This window comes from Paramisgurnus dabryanus, chromosome 21 (genome assembly GCF_030506205.2).
Source record: "Paramisgurnus dabryanus chromosome 21, PD_genome_1.1, whole genome shotgun sequence".
Lineage (NCBI taxonomy): Eukaryota > Metazoa > Chordata > Actinopteri > Cypriniformes > Cobitidae > Paramisgurnus > Paramisgurnus dabryanus.
In genome coordinates this window covers 6,567,659-6,590,382 of record NC_133357.1, presented here as the reverse complement: position 1 = coordinate 6,590,382, position 22,724 = coordinate 6,567,659, and the positions used below count along the sequence as shown (strand labels likewise).

The 22,724-nt window shown below is 35.8% G+C and overlaps 1 protein-coding gene across 1 annotated transcript in view; it reads right to left on the bottom strand.

The window, feature by feature from the left end:
• Positions 1-1,867, bottom strand: part of LOC135750304 (interferon-induced very large GTPase 1-like) — a 36,522-nt gene extending 34,655 nt beyond the window's left edge. The window contains exon 1 of the mRNA XM_065269094.2: positions 1,369-1,867. Coding sequence (XP_065125166.2) covers positions 1,369-1,618 — 250 coding nt within the window. The 5' untranslated portion in view covers positions 1,619-1,867. The remainder of the gene's footprint in view (positions 1-1,368) is intronic.
• Positions 1,868-22,724: the final 20,857 nt, after the last annotated feature.

Below are 22,724 nucleotides of genomic sequence, written 5' to 3'. Positions count from 1 at the left end.
TAACACACACACACCAATCAGCATCAGTTATGTGTCTCTCAGCCCCCAACACTAACACACACTAGAGACAAACATTGCCTGTCTGCATGAGAGAACCTACTCTGGTGAAAATCGCTTTAGTGAGATTAATTATAGTAACGCGCAGCATTTATTGTCAATAACGGTAACGGCGTTATAACGGGAGAAACAGTAATTTATTTGATTACCCTTTACTGAAAAAAATAACGCCGTTAGTAACGCCGTTTATTTATAACGCCGTTAGTACCATCACTGCATATTACTAACACAATCATTAAATATCAAAAACAATATTAGACCAGGTTTTATTTCGTCAGTGGTGTGGTCTATTTTATTTGCCTCAAAATAGCAATGCACCAACAATGTGCCTGAACACACCTCGTTTTCAGACCACAATGCCCAACGTGGCGAGGGCTCAATATAGTTGTGCGTACTCTTTTTTTTAAAATAAACTTGCGTTCAAGACTACTTAGAACTCTAAGGCTGCATTGAAAAGAACTTGGCATCTACTGCCGTGTTGGATAAACAAAACTGCTTCGGTCCCACAATGGCTTAAGATACTAAAGGCCAATTTATAGTCGTGCGTAAGGTCTACGCCGTAGCTATGCCGTAGGTTATCTGTAGCCTGTGCGTAGCCTGTGCGTAGCCTGACGTGCACTTCGCAAAATTTTTAACAGCGCGTCAGTTCTACGCGGACCGTAAGCGCTGTGATTGGTCCACCAGAACCCCTCGACGCGGACGACGACGCAAAAGTATAAAGAAAACCGACGCAGCAAAACTTAGGTCCTACGGCATGGCCGCGACAGCATATGCACAACTATAACGAGCCCTTTATGCATTTGTGTCGACGTGCAAACACATATGCAGTATCCATGCGTGTAACCACAGGTGCAGCGCAACCGTCAATGAAGAAGCAGCTTGGCAAGTTTAACTCACAAGAAGAAGAAACAGCAGATTGTTGTGTATGTTTGGGAAGACCAGCAGTTATTGAAGTAAATAAACATCGGTAATCAACTTGGTCGCAAACCGAAATACCTATGATGCAGTTTTTAACCTGATGGGAGGGGTTTTGGTGGACCAATCACAGTGCTTGCGTCTGCGTTGAACTGATGCACTGTTAAAAATTTGGCGAGGTACACGTCAGGCAGAAATTATGGATAACCTACAGCTTAGCTACAGCGTAATTCAAATATGCAAACTGAATCAGTGTCATGTTTTGGTTGCATAATGTCTTACTGTTGTCGTAGTTCCTGGGAATTTTAAATGTAACCTGACTAAAGACAAAATCCAATGTTATGATTTAATAGTAGTGATTGCTGAGTGGTTTTGACAAATGTAAATAAAACTTACCCAAGATGTTCCTTTGAACAACAATTTCTGACGTTCCTTCGTCCACTGACGTTCTTTCCTCCACTGACGTTCTTTTCTCTACTGACGTTCTTTCCTCCACTGACGTTCTTTTCTCTACTGACGTTCTTTCCTCCACTGACGTTTTTTCATCCACTGACGTTTTTTCGTCCACTGACGTTCTTTCCTCCACTGACGTTCTTTTCTCTACTGACGTTCTTTCCTCCACTGACGTTTTTTCGTCCAGTGACATTCTTTCCTCCACTGACGTTTTTTCGTCCACTGAGGTTCTTTCCTCCACTGAGGCTCTTTCCTCCACTGACGTTTTTTCGTCCACTGACGTTTTTTCATCCACTGACGTTTTTTCATCCACTGACGTTCTTTCCTCCACTGACGTTTTTTCGTCCACTGAGGTTCTTTCCTCCACTGACGTTTTTTCGTCCACTGATGTTTTTTCATCCACTGACGTTTTTTCCTCCACTGACGTTTTTTCCTCCACTGACGTTCTTTCATTCACTGACGTTTTTTCGTCCACTGAGGTTCTTTCCTCCACTGACGTTTTTTCGTCCACTGACATTTTTTTATCCACTGACGTTTTTTCCTCCACTGACATTTTTTCGTCCACTGACGTTCTTTCATCCACTGACATTCCTTCCTCCACTGACGTTTTTTTGTCCACTGACTTTCTTTCATCCACTGACGTTCTTTCCTCCATTGACATTTTCTCATCCAAAGATATTCCTTCATTCACTGATATTCCTTCATCCACTGATGTTCTTTCGTCCACTAATCTTCCTTTATTCACTGATGCCTCATACAAGTCACAGATAATAAATGAATCCTCTTCATTCTCAAGTATTTTCCTAATCCTTTGAAATAACTCAGAGTGCCATTCTGATTTTCTTTCATCAAACTGAAGATGTCCACCTCCACATTCCTGTATTAACTGATGAATAGAGTCACATCTCTGTTCTTCACTCTCTCTCTCTTCATCTGTCAGCACTATGGTGCGTTTACTCGCTTGTTCACTGAATTTCTCCAGCACATATTTCACTCTGTTTCTGTCCTCTTCACTGAAGTCATGATGTTGTAGTATGAGGATGATGACATGAGGTCCAGGAGCAGACAGAAACACACACTCTTTCACTTCATCTCTGATCTGATGATCTGTGAGGTTTAACTGAAGCAGGTGAGGATTATTAATGACTGTGACGTCTTTGTCATCCAGTTTTACTCTGAATATCTCACTGTGCTGCTCCACATCATCTGGAGGATCTTCATTCTCAAACGCTGATCTTTTTAGGATGAAGTTTCTCACTCTGTTGTTTTCTGATGCACTCTTCCCCAGAAGAATAATCCTAAAATCACTCACTGGAGCAGAGAACATATCATTTAAGTCTAGAAATAATTTAAAAAAAAATAATTATTGTGTCTTTATAAAGTATGTTTTTGTATATTTGCCAGGTTATAATGGGTTTTCATACCACCTACTTTAAAAAGTTTGTTGTTATACAACCAATCATTTATTAGACTTACTGTCAGGGCGATCACCAAATGGACTCTGCCTTTGTGTGCTAACTGCATCTAAAATAAAGCAAACATTACCTATTACTTACTATTTTCCAAGATAGAGCAGGGGAAAATGCAATAATATCTGGCCCTAGAAAGACATTCATAGCAGACTATACTATTGTGTTATCTGTATATAGAGTCTATAGACAGGTAAAAATGAGAACCTGTTTGACAAGGTCCAGACTCAGTAGACACGCCCTCATTAAGAGATAGGCAGACCCATGAAGAAGGATCGTCTTCACAATCTGTGATCAAAACACAAGTCAGAATTAAGTTATGTTCCTGGAGCTGCTGCTGTTACACAAAATGGCAGCAAACCAGTATCAAACCAGCATGGACCAGCATTGGAATTATGCTGGTCTATGCTGGTTTGATGCTGGTTTAGCTGGTGGTCACTAGCAAACCAGCATCAAAACACAACATATGCTTGTCTTGCTGATATGCTGGTTTTTCCTGGAGGGGTGGCACTCAAGCACAGTAAACTGAGGAGAATTGTCTTATTTTTGGGGTGCCCTGCTGAAAAAAACATCATAGACCAACATTATTCCTATGCTGGTCCATGCTGGTTTGGTGATGGTTTAGCTGGTGGTCATGCTATTTTTTCCAGCAGGGTGCAGTTCAACATGCACAACGCAATGTATTTATATAGTCATAAGTACTAATGCCTATTTCAAGTCTATGTACTAATATATTTCTTTAAAATAATAAACGTCTTTGAAGTTAACGTATGTCTTTAAAGTATTATGCAAATAGTTTAAGCTCAAAATAAATAAATGGTATTGTTCAGTATAGAAAGGACTTGTTTATGTTTCCTACAGTATAAATCATTAAACTCAGCACAATAATATCACAAAAGCATATATATGACACTATATATGATTATTCAGATTATTTTAAATAAACATTACAGGAAGTAATTAATATATTGTAATTAATTAATATATGCCTAATTAATATATTCAAGATCTAAATAATGTTCAGCAAGTAACGAACATGACATCTAACACATTTCTTTTATATTTGTTCTCAATTGTTTCACTTCATTTCCAAAGTTTTATTCAATCACAAATTCTCTCTTAAGCCACTTTAGTGTTGTCACACTCTTCAAAAGCAGTGCTTCAATTTACAATTCGCTGCATGTTGCATGCTTATTTTTCTCAAATGCATGGTCTTTGTGGTCTACATGTCAGATTAACAAACCACACGAGAGCTGTTCAACCTACATAAGCTTGCAACGCAGTTTGTTAACTTCCGTTTCAGGAAACACAAATCATTGAACTATGCTGTAATGATGAAATTTGTGAACATACTGTAGTTGATTAATAATACTTTTGGGAAACGCACCCCTGGACTGTCAAACTAGTTCGATTTTACCAAATTTGAACAAATCACTTGCTGAGAAACCAAACCACAACAGCAGAGGAAATTGCAATACTATCTGGCCCTCTAAAAAAACGATTTGTTGGCTGAACAACCATAACTTATTAAAGTAATTAGATTAAAGGCGGAGTCCACGATGTTTGAAAAACGCTTTGGAAAAGGAGACGGGCCGACTACCAAAACACACTTATAGCCAATCAGCAGTTAGGAGCGTGTCTACTAACCGACATCCTTGCCGGGTTGCGTATGTGTGGGGCGGGTCTATCAACAGAAGGTCCAGATTCTATTGGGGTAGGGGCGTGTTTGTTTAGGTGATTTCAAATATCAACATTGGCTTTCAAACATCGTGGACTCCGCCTTTAAACATGAAAAACGTACTATTTATAACTTTTCAACCTCTTCTTAACATATTTTGTAACACAAAAATTTAAGTTACCAGGTGAACTTAAATGTATCCAAAAATAAAATGAAAAAACATAAGTAATGAAAACTACTATAACAATTGCATCAAAATTAAGTAAATCTAGCATATCATTTTAAGTAACTATAGAGGCACGTGATTTCCCATGATGCCTTTCCAGCCAAAAATTATGACATCTTTCATAGCCATTTTGTGAAGCCTATGCCCTGTAAAAAATCCAACTTCAAAATGTCCTTTTAACAAAAAACAAAGTTTTTCTTGTTGAAGGGCATCAATTCATTAATTTGTGTTCACTGAATGAAATAAGCATAATCATCCTGCTAACAAATATCATTTGTTGACTGGAGTTTTAAGTTTTTGTCCAATTTGTTTACCCAACTTGCCAAACTGAGTAATCTGAACAAGCAATAAAAAAAAAAACAATGGTCTGAATAGTTCCCAGCATGGATTGCGACATGTTCACTTCTTTGGTTAATATTTACTAAAAAAGATGACTGTTTTAATGTTTGCTGGATTTATTTATGTTGATATGTTGTTGATGTTAGTTATATGTTGTATTTAGAGTTATTTTGAAAAAAGTATGTTTGTTCATTGTTACCATGATTGAGAAGTGTGTGCTCAGTGTAGAGGGCAACACAGTGGGTTAGCGCGCATCATTGTTTCCTTACAGCAAAAAGGTCTCTGATTCAAGCAAGAGCTAAGTCAAACAAAGACTTTGTTCAGGAGACCTTTCTGTGTACACTCCCACAGTCCAAAACATGCAGGTTAGCTGAATTGGGTATACTAAATTGCTCCAACTTCACTCTAAAAAATTATGTGTTGGATTCACTTAAAATATATATGCACCATTTTTGCATCACACTTTTTAAGTAATCCCAACTTGGAATAATTTTACTTAAAATAGTAACAGTATGAGTTATTATTTGTGTAACCTACATTCTTCTGCACTGTTATTGTTTTGCAATGTTTTACACCACTCAACTGTAAATGCTTTAGTAATGTACAAATATCGGTCCTGTCTAAAAAGCGCCTGAAACTGAAACATGTTGTAATTTAAACAATCACAAAATGGCTGACTGTTCTCCCTCATATTCATTATAGCACAGGTAAGATGTCTGCTAAAGGTCGGTGTAAAAACATCCGATATAGATCTTAGAAAGAGCTGTTTTACATACATTCTAAATCAAAAAATGTCTTGCAGATGTCTTCAATATGCCTACATTTTTTAGAAACGTCTCAAATATGTATTGCAGATGAGAAACAATCAAAAATACATCTTGCAGATGTAAACGCAGACATCAAATAGACGTCTCTGAGATGTATCTGCTATCAGGGTAAAATTATTACATTATGAAAGATATCACAGCTGCTTGCATATGTTTTAACTGCAATCACTAACATGTTGTGCTAATAAATATACACTTCCTGTAGTAAAGAGGCTTGAGAGACCCATACGGCAAAAAATACATTTCTCTAGCCAAAAATATTTTTTAAATACATGCTAAATATGGTTAAACATGTTAAACACGGATAAAGAAATATAACTTAAACTAAACCAAGTAAACCAATGAATATACAGCAAAATGAAACATAAATTTTTATTTACCCAAACTTGACGCCATTTCGTCTTCAATAAAGTAACCTTGAACCGTTATCTTGTTGAGGTGAACCTCTAAAAGAGAAACTGACTCTCACACAGTGTTCACTGCTCTCTACTTCCTGAGCAGGAAGGGGATACGCTTAAGTGGGCTTAGTGATTCTGGCTTTGTCCAAACGCATAAACTTGCTGTATTTACACTTACAAATGTTGACTACTTACATTTTCCTGTATTTGGCCCAAGTGTTATAGTGGGTGTGAACATCCCAAATATCACTTTTAAATTTAAATAATTGGCTACTCAATACCCTTTAACATTTTTTGCATTTGTCTATTTTCTTTTGTATTTTTGTGGGGCCCCCTTAGAACCTTCTGGGGGACCCCTGAGGGTGCCCGGAGCCCAGTTTGAAACCCCCTGATCTGAAAAAATCAGAAGCAGAATTATTTGCACCCAGAGGCATCATGCCCATTGAAACTGAGGGGGCACGTGCCCCCTCGTTTTTTTGAGCCAAATGGATTTTGCATGCCTTAAAATCAAAGAAGCGTCCATTAATCTTTTACTTTTTTTAATCTGTTTAAAATCAACAATATTATCAATTCTGTGCTGCATCTTTGTCACTTTTCAGAGATTTTTGCCGTTTTGATAATGTTAAATTACTTTACTCTGGCGGCAGACGTCAGCGTCTGAGCGCTCACGAGCTTTGCAGTTGCTACTGCATTTGGCTATCTGAGGAATTAAAACATGTAAGAAACGCTCACAACATTTCCAAAGCCCAGTACGGTAATGTGCAGTTAACCTTCTCTGTGTAGAAAATGTATGGTTTAAAATGTGACAGTCTCAACGTTATATTAGTAGAGATTTCTAGATTTATCTTCTTGGTATAACGCCAAAGTTCGCCAGAGTTCATGGGGGCGCGGAATCACACGCTCACATATGAGGTAAAATTTAATGCAAAAAATCCGTTCCTCTAATAATTGTATCTAAACATATTTTTTTAAATCATTATTGAACATTAAAATCAATCACGTGGCTATAGCTTTATGTCATTTTCGTTGTTTAAAATTACATTCATTTCATAGGATAATGCAGTTGTTGTGCAAAATGCATTAATGACACAACTAAACAAGTCATTAAACAAAACGTAAATAAACAAAACATGCCATTTTAGATGTAAACATGATGCCAATATGTCCGATTGAATAGTATTTGATATAAAAGTTAGTCAAGACTTTTATTTTGGAGGTTGTTGCACGAGGGGTGCTCAGATTGTTAGAAATGTAGATGCCATGGAAAAGACTGAAAGCTCTATTATATATTTCGTTTGATGTCTGTGTATGCACAAATTTCTGTGAGCTGTGCACACCGTGCCCCCTTAAAAAAAATTGGTGCATGACGCCCCCTGTTTGCACCTACTGTATAAAACCAGTTTGGCACTGTACTATTTAAAACATTTAAATTTAGCAGACGCTTTTGGCCAAAGTGACTTACAAATGAGGTAAACAATACAAGCAAATACAGCAACACAAGAACAGCAATACATTAATGCACTGGAAATAGTCTCATCAAGTCCAACACAGTATACATAGCCAAGGTTTGGTTAGTGTCATTTTTTTTTTTAATAAACTATAAAGTATTATTCTTCTTTTAAAGAATAAAGTATTATGCATTTATTTGTAAATGAATGCAAAATAAATCACAAAACATTTAGGGGCAGTTTCCCGAACAGAGTTTATGCATTTTTGAGCTGCTTTAATTTAAAAATCTTGTCCTGTTTAATTTTGACACATTTCATTGACATTGTTTTGTCTTAAGATGCACACCTGTAGGAACACCGGCCCCTTAGTGTTTGTAATTCACATGCTTTTTCAATCTGTTGTTCAGTAAGGCTTATGGTTTGACTCCGACACTACAGTAGCTCTGTGCACAATTGGGTACACCCCAGGTTTTTTGCTATGTGTGCCATCAAGTTTCACAGTTCCTGTCAATCATTTCTGTGTTATTTAAATATATTCCACAAACAGTGTTTATCAAAAAAAATGAAAGATTCTGTCATCACCCTGCTGAAAAAAAACGCATCAAACCACCATGGACCAGCATGGGAATTATGCTGGTCTTTGCTGGTTTAGCTGGTGGTCACCACCATACCAGCATCAAAACACAACATATGCTGGTCTTGCTGGTATGCGTTTTTTTTTTCAGCAGGGCATTACTCACCCTCACATTGTAATAAACCTGTATGAATTTTTTCGTCTATTTTAGAAGATATTTTGATAAATGATGGTAAACAGACAGCTCACAGTCCCATTATCTTATAGGGAATCAAATACAAGTCAGTGGGTATCGCCAGCTGTGAGTCTACATCTATCATTTATCAAAATATCTCCTTTTGTGTTCACCAGAAGAAACCCATGCTGGTTTTAATAAGGTCTTTAGCTCCACCTGCTGGAATAAAACTGCTTCATCAAAATATACAGATCTTGGGTTTTTATTGTGTTGTTCACAATGTAAAAGATATATATACAACTGAATAATTTTTCAGCATCAACGTTATTATTTTAGTGCTTGTGTAACTTACATGTTTTAGTGAATTTAAAACACCTCACTTTCTGTTCATTTTGACACCTGTTCATAATTGAGGATAATCTAGTTTTAAAGTAAATGTACACTCTAAGAAAGGATGTGTTAATTTTAACACATTTTTGTGTGTTATCCTATTTAACACATTATGTCTCTTCGTGTTGATTTTATGTTCAAATAAATAAAATGGACACCACAAGATGTGTTAAAACAACACAAAGTGTGTTGTTCCAAAAATAACACAGAGATGTGTTAAGTTAAGGACAACCCATTAAATGTGTAGTCCTTAACTAGACACAAGATGTGTTATTTTAACACAGTTATTTTAAAAGTGTACAGTGCAACAACTTATTTACCCCACAACATGCGCAAGAACAAAGTACTTGCAAGCAACATAACAAAATAGTTCAGTTTGAGTTTATTCATTTGTGAGGGACCAAATTCCTAAAATATAAAGTAGATTAAAAAGATCACATTAAAAAGACCCATTTATACTAGTTTGTGTGATATTATAAGTTGTTTTAATAAAATAATTGTACATTTTGAAGTTGAAGAAACAATCAGATTAAAAACTGCCCTAAAGCAATAAATGAACGAAACAATTCATAATGTGCAACACTGTACAACACAATGTTTTTAAATCAACATTGAATGCAAATACTGTACTAAGCAATTACTACCACACAATCCAATGTGCAATGGGCTACAAAAACTTAACTCCAAAACTCCAATGTTGGTAAGGCAATGCAAGGCAAGTTTATTTGTATAGCAAAGTGTTAATTCCAAGTGTTTACATAGAAATGAGAAAACAATATGAGAAAAAAAGCAAAAAAATCACACAAAAAAAACAGTCCGGCTGATCGTGTGTAAAATTGTAAATTTCGCTCTCTGGACGGTTGATCGGTGCATTAATATTTATAAAAATATGATTCTTTGCCCATTTAACTACTGTACGTTTACAGCATGTCCAGTTACAGTAAATTACAAAATGCATACATTTAAATTGAATGCATTTTTAATGTCTCTTGTAAATGATACCACTGTTTGTATGATGTGCCACTCTAAAAAATAGAAAATCAGCTAAATTATGCTTAAAGAACCGTTTAAATGAATGGTCACCTGAGAAATGTGCTGAGATGTCTGATGGCAAGTATCACTTTATTTAATGCTAGAGAAAAAATCCATCTGTAGGTGAACAACATAAACTGTTTAGTAGACTAACTGGAAGAGCTTATGACACTCAGTGATGTGTCAGTTTATGGCATTTAATATATGCTGGCTTTTCTGGTGAATACTTTATAAAATCTGGAAGTTTTAGAAATTGGTCTATAAAACGTTATTGCAATCATTGTATATGCTTATAGGAGTTTGTGTTAAAATGTGTGCTAATTGGTCAATGCAAATCACAATATTTAAACTATTTGTAAATACACATAGGATAAACTTCAACAGAAAATAATTACATTCAAAATGGAAGACATGTGCAACTAGTTAAAATTGAGGTACTTCTGGTAAAAAAAGTTGGGGGAATAACAAAACCAACAACAAAAAGCAAATCTTTCACAAATGCAACTATAAATATGGATTAAGAAACACTTTGTAATTTGGTTTGTTCCACAATTGTAAACGAAGTACCGAGTAAACATTTAAGATCGTCACAGCATAAGAACAACTTGAATGGCTAAATAAACAATAATCTACTTGGCTTTTTTCTTGTGCAAATTATGTTGTGCAATATTCTTCTTCACACACAAGTAGTCACAAAAACGGCAGTTGATGAAAATCTAAAGGAAACTTAGAAAGGGCACAAGTGACCCTGAGGCTTTATGGTTGCAAATAGCAGCAAAAGTTAAATTAAGAAATAACACTGGCAGTTATCAGGGCCAGTTCTAGATATTTGGAGGCCCTAGGCAAAATTTATGTTGGAGGCCCCTCACACCCCTCTAATTTTCTGAATAATCTGGGAAAGTATTTTTCTACCCTGTAAGAAATCAAAGCAACTGTAAACCTCCGTCACCACAACGAAAGGCCCGCCTGTCCCATCATTCGATTGGACAATGGAAAGACGCAAATGACGTTGGGCGCTTTTCCGCTCAGCGCTCCTTCAAAAGCGCGTGCTGTGGCCGGCGGCAAAACCGCAAGGCATTCGGCGCGCATAAACAGCGCGCAAACGCTCCCTGCCCATAGAATATCATTCAAAAAAGGTGCCTACAACTGCCATAAAAACGCGTTTTGTGTGATCAGCCCCTTACTGAACCAATATACAGTATAAAGTTATCTATTAGACTATGGATATATTCATGTTTTTCAATACCTTTTTATACCTTAAATATCCATAATAACGCCAGTTTTGTTTGCTGTTTGACTTTAAATACAAATTTTTTTAACTTGCCTTTTTTTGTTCGCTATCTCCCCACGCGATGCTATCGTGCACACGCATTCAAAATGTCTAAACAGAGTCAACAGCGCGCAAGTTTGATCTGTCCTGAAATTACGTTAATAAACGGAACAAAGCTAAGATTTTTTTTAAATGCATTATTTTAAAATACCTGCATCTGAAGCTGAACTGTCTTTGCATCCCGCTTTTCCTAAGCAGGAAAAGGACGTGATAGCCGCTTTCAACGTCACTCAAAGTGGGTCAGCTGCAGAGATTTGAATGCTGTTCATCTAGGCTTCTTTAACTTCATGAGGCGCTGCAAGAACCGACAGGTGGATGATATCAAAGCACCGTGAGAGCGAATTGAGAAATCATACAGAGGAGTTTGCTTATCAATCGTCTCTCACGTTACTTTGATGTCAAACGCCTGCGGTTCTTAAGGCGGCGGCGACGCATAAAGTTGAACTCACCTTAAAACTGTATTTATTGCTGTCGGACTAGCTCACATGGATTTAGCAGTTATGGAGGCCCCCCCTCTAAGCTTGAGGCCCTAGGCATTTGCCTACTCTGCCTATAGCTAGCGCCGGCCCTGGCAGTTATGCAACAAGCATACAACACTCCAAATAATAGATCAAATATAAATGTAATAATGCTCCCTTTAGTCATAAATACTGACAAGGCAAATGAATAACATTTGTTAAAACTCTTTACAATATACTACTTAAAGATGGCAAGGCAACTATTAAAGGCACCATATAGAAATAACACTAGCAGATAGACTTCATATAGCTTAAGCAATAAAGCATTGCAATAGCAGCGAAGGATGATTCCAATAGAAAACACACACAGATAAAAACATGCATAGCTTAAAAAAACTTTCACAATTAATTTTGGATATAAACATCAGATCAATGCAAAAATGTTACACAGTGCTAAATATTGACCTTTATATGACACAGCAGCAGTGGTTTAACCAAATGGGTTCTGCTTAGAGATGAATACTTGCTGGTTTTAATAATTAAGGGGTAGAAATTTAAATGTTTTGTGCCATTTTTGCAGTGTTGATATTAATGCTACCCGACAAATAGCTTAACTGGGTTCTTCCATTTTCAAAAGCAAAACATTTGGCCTTATCCTTTTTAATGGCCAACTGGCTATAATAATATCATGACCATGTTCACTTTTAAATGGGCTGCCCAATGCTGAACATTTGGACTACTAGACAATTCAAGTCAGTTAGTTGATGACTTCCTTACGTAGTATTTTTGTCTTGGTTTTATTACAAATATCTAAAAATTCTTAAAATCAAGATGTATTTTCTTGATGAGCAAAATGAGCTAAGAAAAAAAATCTAGTTTCTAGACAAAAAATAAAATGTAAGTGATACAAGCAAAAAACAAACAAACAAACAAATCTGCCAGTGGTGTTGAATTAAGTGTTTAAAAAAAAGGTAAACTTTTCAAGATTTTTTTTTCTCACCCCATTGGTAGATATTTTTGTTGTTTTAAGCACAAATTCACTTAAATTTGATATTTTTTGTTTTAAAACTCGACTTATTTTCTTAGGTCATTTTGATCAGCAAGGAAATGCATCTTAATTTAAGAATTTTTAGATATTTATACTGAAAACAAGACAAAAATACTAAGTTAGAAAGTCATTTTTTTGCAGTGCAGGGTTAAGAGTTTAACTCTGACAACTCTTAAGGAGGTGATCTGGCTACTACTGATAAAGGGTGCATGGGTTACACCAACAAGGATTAAATTAAGCAAAGTTTAGAGCTAATCTAGTGTTTGTTGATCTCAGTTTAATTTTAATTTGGGTTGTGTTGCACCACTTAAATGTAAACACTAATTACCAAATCTAAACTTAAACCTGTATTAAAACCTTCATCTGTGATTTATTTTGTCCGCCACAATGAATTTGCTGGTGTAATTAAACAGCAACAATGTTGAAGTTGTCATTCAAAAAGCAAATAAAGTTTATGCAGGCACAGGAAATACATCGGTAATCTAAAGGGCTGCTTCGAAATAAAAACATTTGACAGTTTATTAAAACAATGTAATGATGTAATGAACAAGATGTGTCCACACACTTGTCATGAAGCGCTGCCGTGTCTGTTCGTTATAATAAACACATCTTTGAATAGCACCACCATGCTCGTGCTGTCTGTTTCGAATCATTTAGCTACACATTTAATTGTAGATTTTTTTATTTAAACCTCCTCAAATGCACGTTTAAATTGAATCCCTAACTGAGATTTAAAACAGAGTTTAAAGTAATGGAGCAACAGGATTAAAGATAATCTAGGTTTACTGTCAAATTTAAACCTGGATCAAAATTATGGTTTAAATGTAACCCTGATTATTTTTAAAAAAGATTTCAAGTTTGGTGCAACAAAATAATTAAATATGCCTCAGTTTAAACCAGATTTAAGACTAATCCTTGTTGGTACAACCCATCCTTAGTGAATAAAAACTCCTTTTTTCCTATACATGTTTGCTTTTGGACTGTTGAATAAAAAATATTTGGCAAATATTTAGTGTGAAGGGGCTTTCAGAGTAAGATTTATGTAGTAAAACAGCAGTAGTGTATGCATCTTTAAGGCTGTGTCTTTTTCTTACAGCACCAGGCAGTCTTTGGGCTCAACTTCAGACGGATTTCACATTTGTTAGCTCATGTTGATTTGCAGGAGGTTCTCTTCCAGGATACATTTTCTGCAAGTCAATATAAAAAAATCAAATGTAATGTCTGATTAATGTAATGGTGTTACATTTAAAAAAGATTACTAAACACTTAAAGCTGCAATACATAACTTGTCTGTTTCAAAATGACGACAATCGGTTAAAGCAAGTGCATAACAAATCAGTGTTGATAACCATCTCCTCATCTTATCCTGATTCACAACAGCACGCTTTTAAAGAGCACCTATTATCTGATTCAGCATTTTACATTTGATTTGGTGTGTAATTGTACAAGGACAAGTTAACGATCTGCAGAGTTAATATCGCAAAGTATATAATGACGCAAGTTATTGTCTACAACTGAAATCTTTTTCTTTGGACTACAATAAATTCAATGCACTGCTGTTTAGTCACCTATCAGCTTGTAACATCATATACTCTCAATAGCCTAGACGTGTCAAATCGATCGGAAATCACTCAAACATATTTTCTTTCTCACATATTTAAGTTACTAACCGAAGAAAGAAATCCTAAAACAATGTTAGGTAAAAATGAAATGACGTTATTTTATTAAATGACTTGAGTTCACGCTTTTTTGCTGAACACACGAGCAAGCAAGTGCTCGTGAAGAGCGAAGCCGGGAGAAGAAGTAGCCCGACAGGAATTCAAAATAGCCACGGGACGTCAGGCTAGTGATTTTGCGAGCCCTGAATTAGTAGGGTCATCGATATGTCCAGGGTTTTTATTATACATGGGTGGCAACCCTAGCTGAGCTATTCAGCCAATCACAACACATTGGACAGCTAGCCAATCGAAGCACACTGGGAATTTCAGAACAATTTGCTTTGTAAAATAATGTGGTTTTCAACCATAAACCACGCAAACACATTGTATTACACCAAATACACAAAATAACATTAGACTCTTTAATATTGATGTATAATTTGAGATTTTGGGTACAATTATGTAAACTAATGTCAGTTTGACTTCAGCCCACATAAGGAATGTGAAAATCTGGATCTAGAGGCTACCGGAAGCTAGTTATTATCGTTTATAAAGTTTAAAATATGGATATTTTTCTTACGAAATAGCTTCAATTACCCACAAAAAACCTTTATTAATCTCCTGAAGCCATGTGGATTACTTGTGTAAAGCATGGTAGTATTTTTGGGGGATTTAAAGTCAGAAGTTATTTCCTGATACCCGTTTTCTACCATTATAAGCTTGGAAGAAGAAGGACATTTACTAAAATAACTCAAATTGTGTTCCTCTGAAAGATGATGGACATATATAATGGTTTAAGAATTAGTAAATCATGGGGTAATTTTTGATCACTTTAAGCTTTACCTTTGCTATTGTTATTGTGTAATAGCGACCTCAAGTGGTGAAAATCTACAAGTATTTTTTGATCATTGTTGGATGTGTGACACACAAATCTCCCACATTACCCAATGCAACACTCTTGATGTGTCAAGCAGTGTGTTTACATACAAGAGTTGCTGTTAACTTTTGTTATGCACTCGTTTAACGTTTGAAGGATCGCTTGTGCATTATAAAGTAGGTAACACTTTACAATAAAGTAATTCTGCTCTCTCTGACTCAACACAGTGACTGAAGCAAACTGCGCAACTATTTGTCTGTTATTTTTATACAGCAGGACCTCTCCTCTCATTCAGATCCCTCACGAATGAGATCACTAATTCACTTAGACATACCAGGTCATTAAGTTTGTCTGCATTAGAGACTCAAATCAGAGACTCGTTCAGTCAAAGGCATATTTAACAATACAACTGTTAAATGAAAATTAGCTTGAAGATTTTGTTCACTATATATTTTCTTGTGCTAATACTTGCCTTCTTCAAGCAGATGACACCAATAATGGCCAGAAGAACGACAGCGATTATGATAACAGGAATCAACCAGGCTAAAACAGAAGACAGATGGATCTTTATAAACAAGAACAAAAAACCAGCTGTTTACATACATTACACATCTGACACTGTTCAGATACAGCCACATTTACAAAACCAGTAAGTCATTGCTTAGCTATAAGCCTCCATTTAGAAATTACGAACATGTGTTTTTTTTAAGCAGAGATCAAAGAATTAGGTTCACCTAGAAATTAAACTTCTGTCATTTTCTACTCACTCTCATAAGAGATTTCAATGGAAATGATCGAATATCTATTAGGATCTATGAATAAATCTTTTAGACCAGTATGGTGAACACAATAGTTTTTTTTTTTACAAAAAGGCACCAAATATTATTTGGTAAAGGTTTTTAAGGTTTCAATTTAGTTTTTTCCTCACGGGAAGCTATTGCATTCTCTAAGAGATATCACATTTGAGTCACACAGATTACTTTAATGATTCCTGTGATTGTGTTCCTTCTGGGCCTTGAAAGTTGTAGTAAACCCTATTCACATAATACCAAGGAAAAGACCAGTCAGTCAATTTAAAATAATAGTTCACTGAAAAGTGAAAGTTTTCTCATAATTTAGCCAATCTCATGCCATCCCAAATGTTTCTAGATTCCCTTCTTTAGCTCAACACAAACCATTTCATTTGAATTTACTTCAAAATTGGTCTCACTCATTTCATGACTAGTTGTTGCATGCATTTTTTGCCTTAAGAGACGCGCAACAACCAACAAAATACAAAACCAAACTAGTTACTGATCTTAAGTGTATTTATAAAACGGACTTCATAAATCTAACATTAGGCTAACAAGCACACAGCTAGCCAAGTTAGCTTACCTGAAATGGACAACCTTTTCAACACTCACATAGCTTCTTTAAAGGTAAACAGCACCGTTTTTTCAATATTACTATGTTCTTACCTCAACTTAAGACAAATTAATACATACCCATCTTTTTTCAATGCGTGCACTTAATCTTACTTATTCATTTAGCTGATGCTTTTTCTTTGTACAATGCGTCGTGAATGTGTTAGCATTTAGCCTAGCCCCATTCATTTCTTAGGATCCAAACAGGGATGAATTTAGAAGCCACCAAACACTTCCATGTTTTCCCTATTTAAAGACTGTTACATGAGTAGTTACACAATAAGTACAGTGACACAAAATAAAACGGGTTGAAGTGCTGCAAACTAAGTGCTCTTCCGCCATACAATAGTTCTCATTTTTTATCTGCTTAAAAAGATTGCTGTGTGTTATTTTGCACCACCATACTTACTCGTGTAGCTTCTCATGTCTTTAAATTGGGAAAACATGGAAGTGTTTGGTGGCTTCTAAATTCATCACTGTTTGGATCCTAAGGAATGAATGGGGCTAGGCTAAATGCTAACACATTCACGACGCGCTGTACAAAGATTAAGTGTACACGGTGCAAAAAAATAGGTATGTATTAATAAGTTTAAGTTGAGGTAAGAACATAGTAAAATATTGAAAAACTGTGGTGTTTTCCTTTAAGTTACCGGAACAATGTAGGCGAACCATTTAACGGAATACGGGGGTTCGTCAATTGGCTTCCCAACCATTAAAATTGGTGCGAACAAACATAAGAGTGCTTGGGTGAGCGTTTCAAGTTTAATAAATTGTGCCAAAATGTTGCTGTAATCATGTAGTCTGAAAACGACATAAATTGACAGAATTTTCATATTTGGATGAACAAATCCTTTAAAATGGATGCATTTGCCAAACACAATAAAAGTTTAGAACCACATGGGTAAATAATATTTCAATTTTTTTGTGAAATGTAGAGTAAATAAAAGGTTGTGACATTAAAGAAAATGTTATTAAGACATACCTTTCTCAGTAGTGTTCTTCTTTTGGTCTGTTGATTCTTGGACTTCCAGAGTGAAAGTGCACACGACTTGAAGATTATTGAGAGACACACAGTACTCGCCTGAGTTGGTAATGTTGACATTCTGTATGACCAGTACAATATCATCTCCTCGTACCTTGAACTGGCCTCCTGTTTGTAAGTTGTCACATATTCCATTTTCACAGAAGTATTCTGCAAACAACAGTTTGGAGGTAGAGTTTCCTTGGAAAAATGTAAACAGTTGATCGTCGATCTCAAGTGCAGATTTTTTCAAGACCGGTTCCATCACCGTTTGTCCTTTGAAAACAGTCTTCACATTTATCTTTGCATATCCACAACAGAACCGCATGAGCACTGCAAAGAAGAAATACCATTTATCTACTGTGTATTAATTATAAAAGCATTTAAAAAATACATTAAAATACACTGAAACATTTGGGGAGCTCAGATGCAAAAGTCGCTATGAACTAGGGATGCTAAACAATTAATCGCAATTAATCGTTAGCAGAATAAAAGTTTTTGTTTACATCACATATGTGTGTAAACTGTGTATAATAAATATGTATATATATATAAATATGAACACATTCATGTATAATTTTAAGATTTTTTTTTAAATATATTAAGTATTTACAAACACATTCATTTTAAGTCATAAAGAGGCTTAATGTCCGGTAGTTTACATTCATAGAGATACCAGTGGTTAAAACTACTTTTGACTGTTTGGTCTCTGATAATTGTGATTGTAATGAATATACTCTACAGTGCCAAATTACAGTTAAAGTGAAAGATTACTTTTGTTAAAATTAAATGTTAAATTAAATTTAAAGGAACACGCCCACATTTTGGGAATTTAGCTTATTCACCGTATCCCCCAGAGTTAGATAAGTCCATACATACCTCTCTCATCTCCGTGCGTGCTGTAACTCTGTCTGACGCAGCCCCCGCTAGCTTAGCTTAGCACAAAGACTGGAAATGCATGGCTCCAGCTAGTATACTGCTCCCAATAAGTGACAAAATAACGCGATCATTTTCCTATTTATGTGTTGTGATTTGTATAGTCAAACCGTGTACAAATAACAAGGTGATATGAGACACAGCGATCTTTTAACAGTATACATACTGAGAACTATATTCTCTGAAGACGAAGCACTGCCGCATGGGCGGAGTGATCTGCTCGCAGCACACGAGAAGCCCCAGGTGAGGAGCAGAGAGTTCGGTCAGAGTTGTGCAAATCACTCCGCCAAGCTAGCGGGGGCTGCGTCAGACAGAGTTACAGCACGCACGGAGATCAGAGAGGTATGTATGGACTTATCTAACTCTGGGGGATACGGTGAATAAGCTAAATTCCCAAAATGTGGGCGTGTTCCTTTAAAAAAAAAATTGTTTGCTATTGACTGCTGTTTGTGGGATTTTCTTTGTTAACCCTGCTGTTATGTTCAAATTTTAGCAACACTTTTAATGTTTGGGGTCAATTTGACCCTAAGCATAAAAGGGTTAATTGACTGTAAGGTTTAAATGGTAACATTATCCCAATTTTATACTTTTAATACTTTTCATTATATCATTATAAGGATTGAACTTACACAAAATGATACATGTGTAAATATTTATAACTGTAGGTTTATAAGTTTTAGTAAAAAATATTTAGAAGTGTTACATTTTTGTTCCTGAAATCCACTCTTCTGCTGGGATCAGTATAATCGTTTGGGATCAAACAAATCCCAATCTTATTAAAAGTTTTGAACAACACAAAGTGAAGATTTGATCCAGATCTAAACCTGGATTGGATTTTGTGAACCACTCCAAATTCAGAAACGATTTTTTTGTTGTTTGTTTGTTTTGTACAACCCATTTAGAAATTTTGATCTAATAGTGATTTATCCTTAGATTCTAATCCGATAGCTAAAATCCAAATGGATTTCTTTTGAACAACTGGCCCCAGAGGATAAATCATTATCCAACACTTTATTCGCAATCAAATTATATTCAATGGCAAAAATCATATAACATAAATCAAATTCTCGTCTACTTTAAATTTTAGATTAAATGGCTAAATAATACAAATCTAAATATGGCAGGTTTTACACACGCAGGCACACGGGACCTTCCACTTCCCTACCCTCCTAAACCCAATACTCTCTGAATACGTTCTGCTATTTTCATGCTATTAATGGTTAAAGTCCCTACCGTGATACAAAACATTCACAGTCTCTTTACACTTTTAACATTTGACTATGTATTTTTGTAGTGGTTTTCTTTTTATATTGTACGCTGCGCAGGTGGTCTGAGGGTTTAAAATACTCTTTTATCACTGGCCAATACAGCAGCTTTGCATTGCTTATTTAATAAGGCGTTGACTTACCTGTTGCGGTGTAAAGGCGCAAGATGTCGCCCGATCCCCTTCGAAGCATGTCATTCACACGAAAACCGACAACACAGAATTAACCCTGTCACGAAAGGTCAAAGGCTTCTTTTCAGTTAAATGACCTGGTCAGTGTTATTCACTCATCTTCAGGTGAAGTTAACATCGACAATGACGTTTGCTTCTTCTTCTTTTAAAGGCGAACTGGTGAATGACCTTGGCTGTTTCTCAATATGCGTTCTTTAGCGATCTTGCGTCCTTGTTCTTCTTCTTCTTCTTTGGTGTTTATTGGCGGTTGGCAAACCCACTAGTAGGTGCATTACCGCCACTAACTGGACTGGAAGGTGAAACAGGATACATGCTTAGGAGATACGTGAGATAAAAAAAAATAAAAAAAATATCTAAATTATCTAAATTATTTTGTATTAATAACTTTGTTTCTCTTATAAATTTAATGATGTAGTCATATATTTTATTTTTTCCTAGAATACCTGCTATAGATAAGTCTTTGTGATCAACATTCTTTTATGACTGAATTAACTGACATCTTTCTTTATTGTGTTTCCTACAGTGAAGCAGAACATGTTCAACAGTTTCTTGTTGACTACAATCAATACATTCCCCAGTTGGGTGCTCACCAATTTTAAATAAAGTATTAATAAGTCCTGTATGACCCTATTCTCAAACAAGTTATTATATTCCCTTCCGTCCGATTCCTGCTTTCCTTCCTCCCAGCACCAACTTGTTTTTGTATATTATATAAATGTCTACCTTTTTCAGTGTCATCCCAATATTCCTGCCATACTGATTGTGCATAATTCCTGATGTGTACTCTAGCTTCGGCTTTACTTAATGGAACTTGTAGATCTACCTGTTTTAATTTCAAAGTTTCTTTAGCCATTTTATCCACTTTCTCATTCCCTTATACGCCAACATGAGCAGGAACCCAAATGAATTGTACTGATATGCCTTTAATTCTTAAATTATATAACTAATGAAATATTTCATTGATTGTATCCATCCTATAAGATCTGCCAGATCTTGCTTTCCAATGCAGAGCAACTATCTGATGCAATGACTGCGTTATTTATTCCGCGTTACTATAGCATACACCGAAATATGATTAGTAACTCTTTTTTTAATATAATGATCAAATCTTGGAATATATACAGCTGCACCTGCAAGTCCTGATTGTGGATCCTTTGACCCATCTGTATATAAAATTACTAAACCTTGGAAATTTATCTCAAAATAATTCTGCACTACATGCCACACTGGAATTTGTTGAGATTTTCCATTTATTTCCTGTTGTATATTGAGGACAACATTTAATAACCAGGGAGGAATTAAGGATATTGATACTGTATTGCTGTATTGTATTTGATGTAAGCCTATTCTTAGCCTCAGCATCACCAATCCATCCAAAACTTCTGATGTTAGTCTCAGTATGTTCCCAGCATTCCGTCAATATACTTTTGACAAGATGAGAAACCTTTTGTCCTCTGATATTTATCCAATATGCCAACATTAACTTCATTCGTCTGATGTCTAGAGGCATTTCTCCCATTTCCACCTGCAATGAAGATACTGGTGAGGATTTAAATGATCCACTACAGATTCTTAGGGCTTGTAAAACATCTAATTGTTTAAGGTTTGTTTCTGCTGCTGACATATAAGCTATACAACCATAATCAAAAACCGATCTCATGAGTGCCCAATAAATATTTTGTAATGCTCTGCTTGCTCCCCACTCTTGCCCTGATAAACACCGAAGAATATTAATAATCTTTTTACCCTTGTCCTTAACTTTATCCAGATGAATTTTCCATGTCAGTTTTTCATCAAACCAAACCCCTAGAAACCTTACAACTTTTACTTGTTCCAGAGGGTTTCCATATAATTTTAAAGAAAGGGGGGTAATTCTATTCCGCCTTGGAAAACAAATAACCTGTGTTTTTCCCACATAAATCCCCATTTATTGGTCCACTTTTCCATTTCAGCTATTGCATTTTGCATTTTTTAGTAATGTATGATATGTTTCAACCTCTGATCCACAAAGCCCCATCATCAGCATATAATGATTTTCCAATATTACGTTCAACTTGAGAAAAAATGTCATTAATCATTATATTGAACAGTAATGGACTACAAACACTACCTTGTGGTGTCCCATTTTCCACTATACATACCCTAGCAGGGACGGGCTGGGACACAAAAACAGCCCTGGACTTTCTCCCAAATAGGCCCATCATCCAGCCATTCGCCCCTAGCCGTGCGCAACAGACACAAGGATGTCCTGATACTATCCCCCACAACGTGATAATTACCAGGTACACACGCACACACACACACACATACATACACACACATATATATACAGTGTTGGGGAAAGTTACTATTAAAAGTAATGCATTACAATATTAAGTTACTCCCCCAAAAAGTAACTAATTGCGTTACTTATAGTTACTTTTTATGGAAATAATACTTATGTTACTTTTAAGTTACTTTTGCGTTCATTTTTTTACTTGGCTGAGGCTTGATCTCTTTCAGGCCTTGCATGTGTTTTATATGAGTTCCGCATTCAGAAATTGCATATTTCCATCG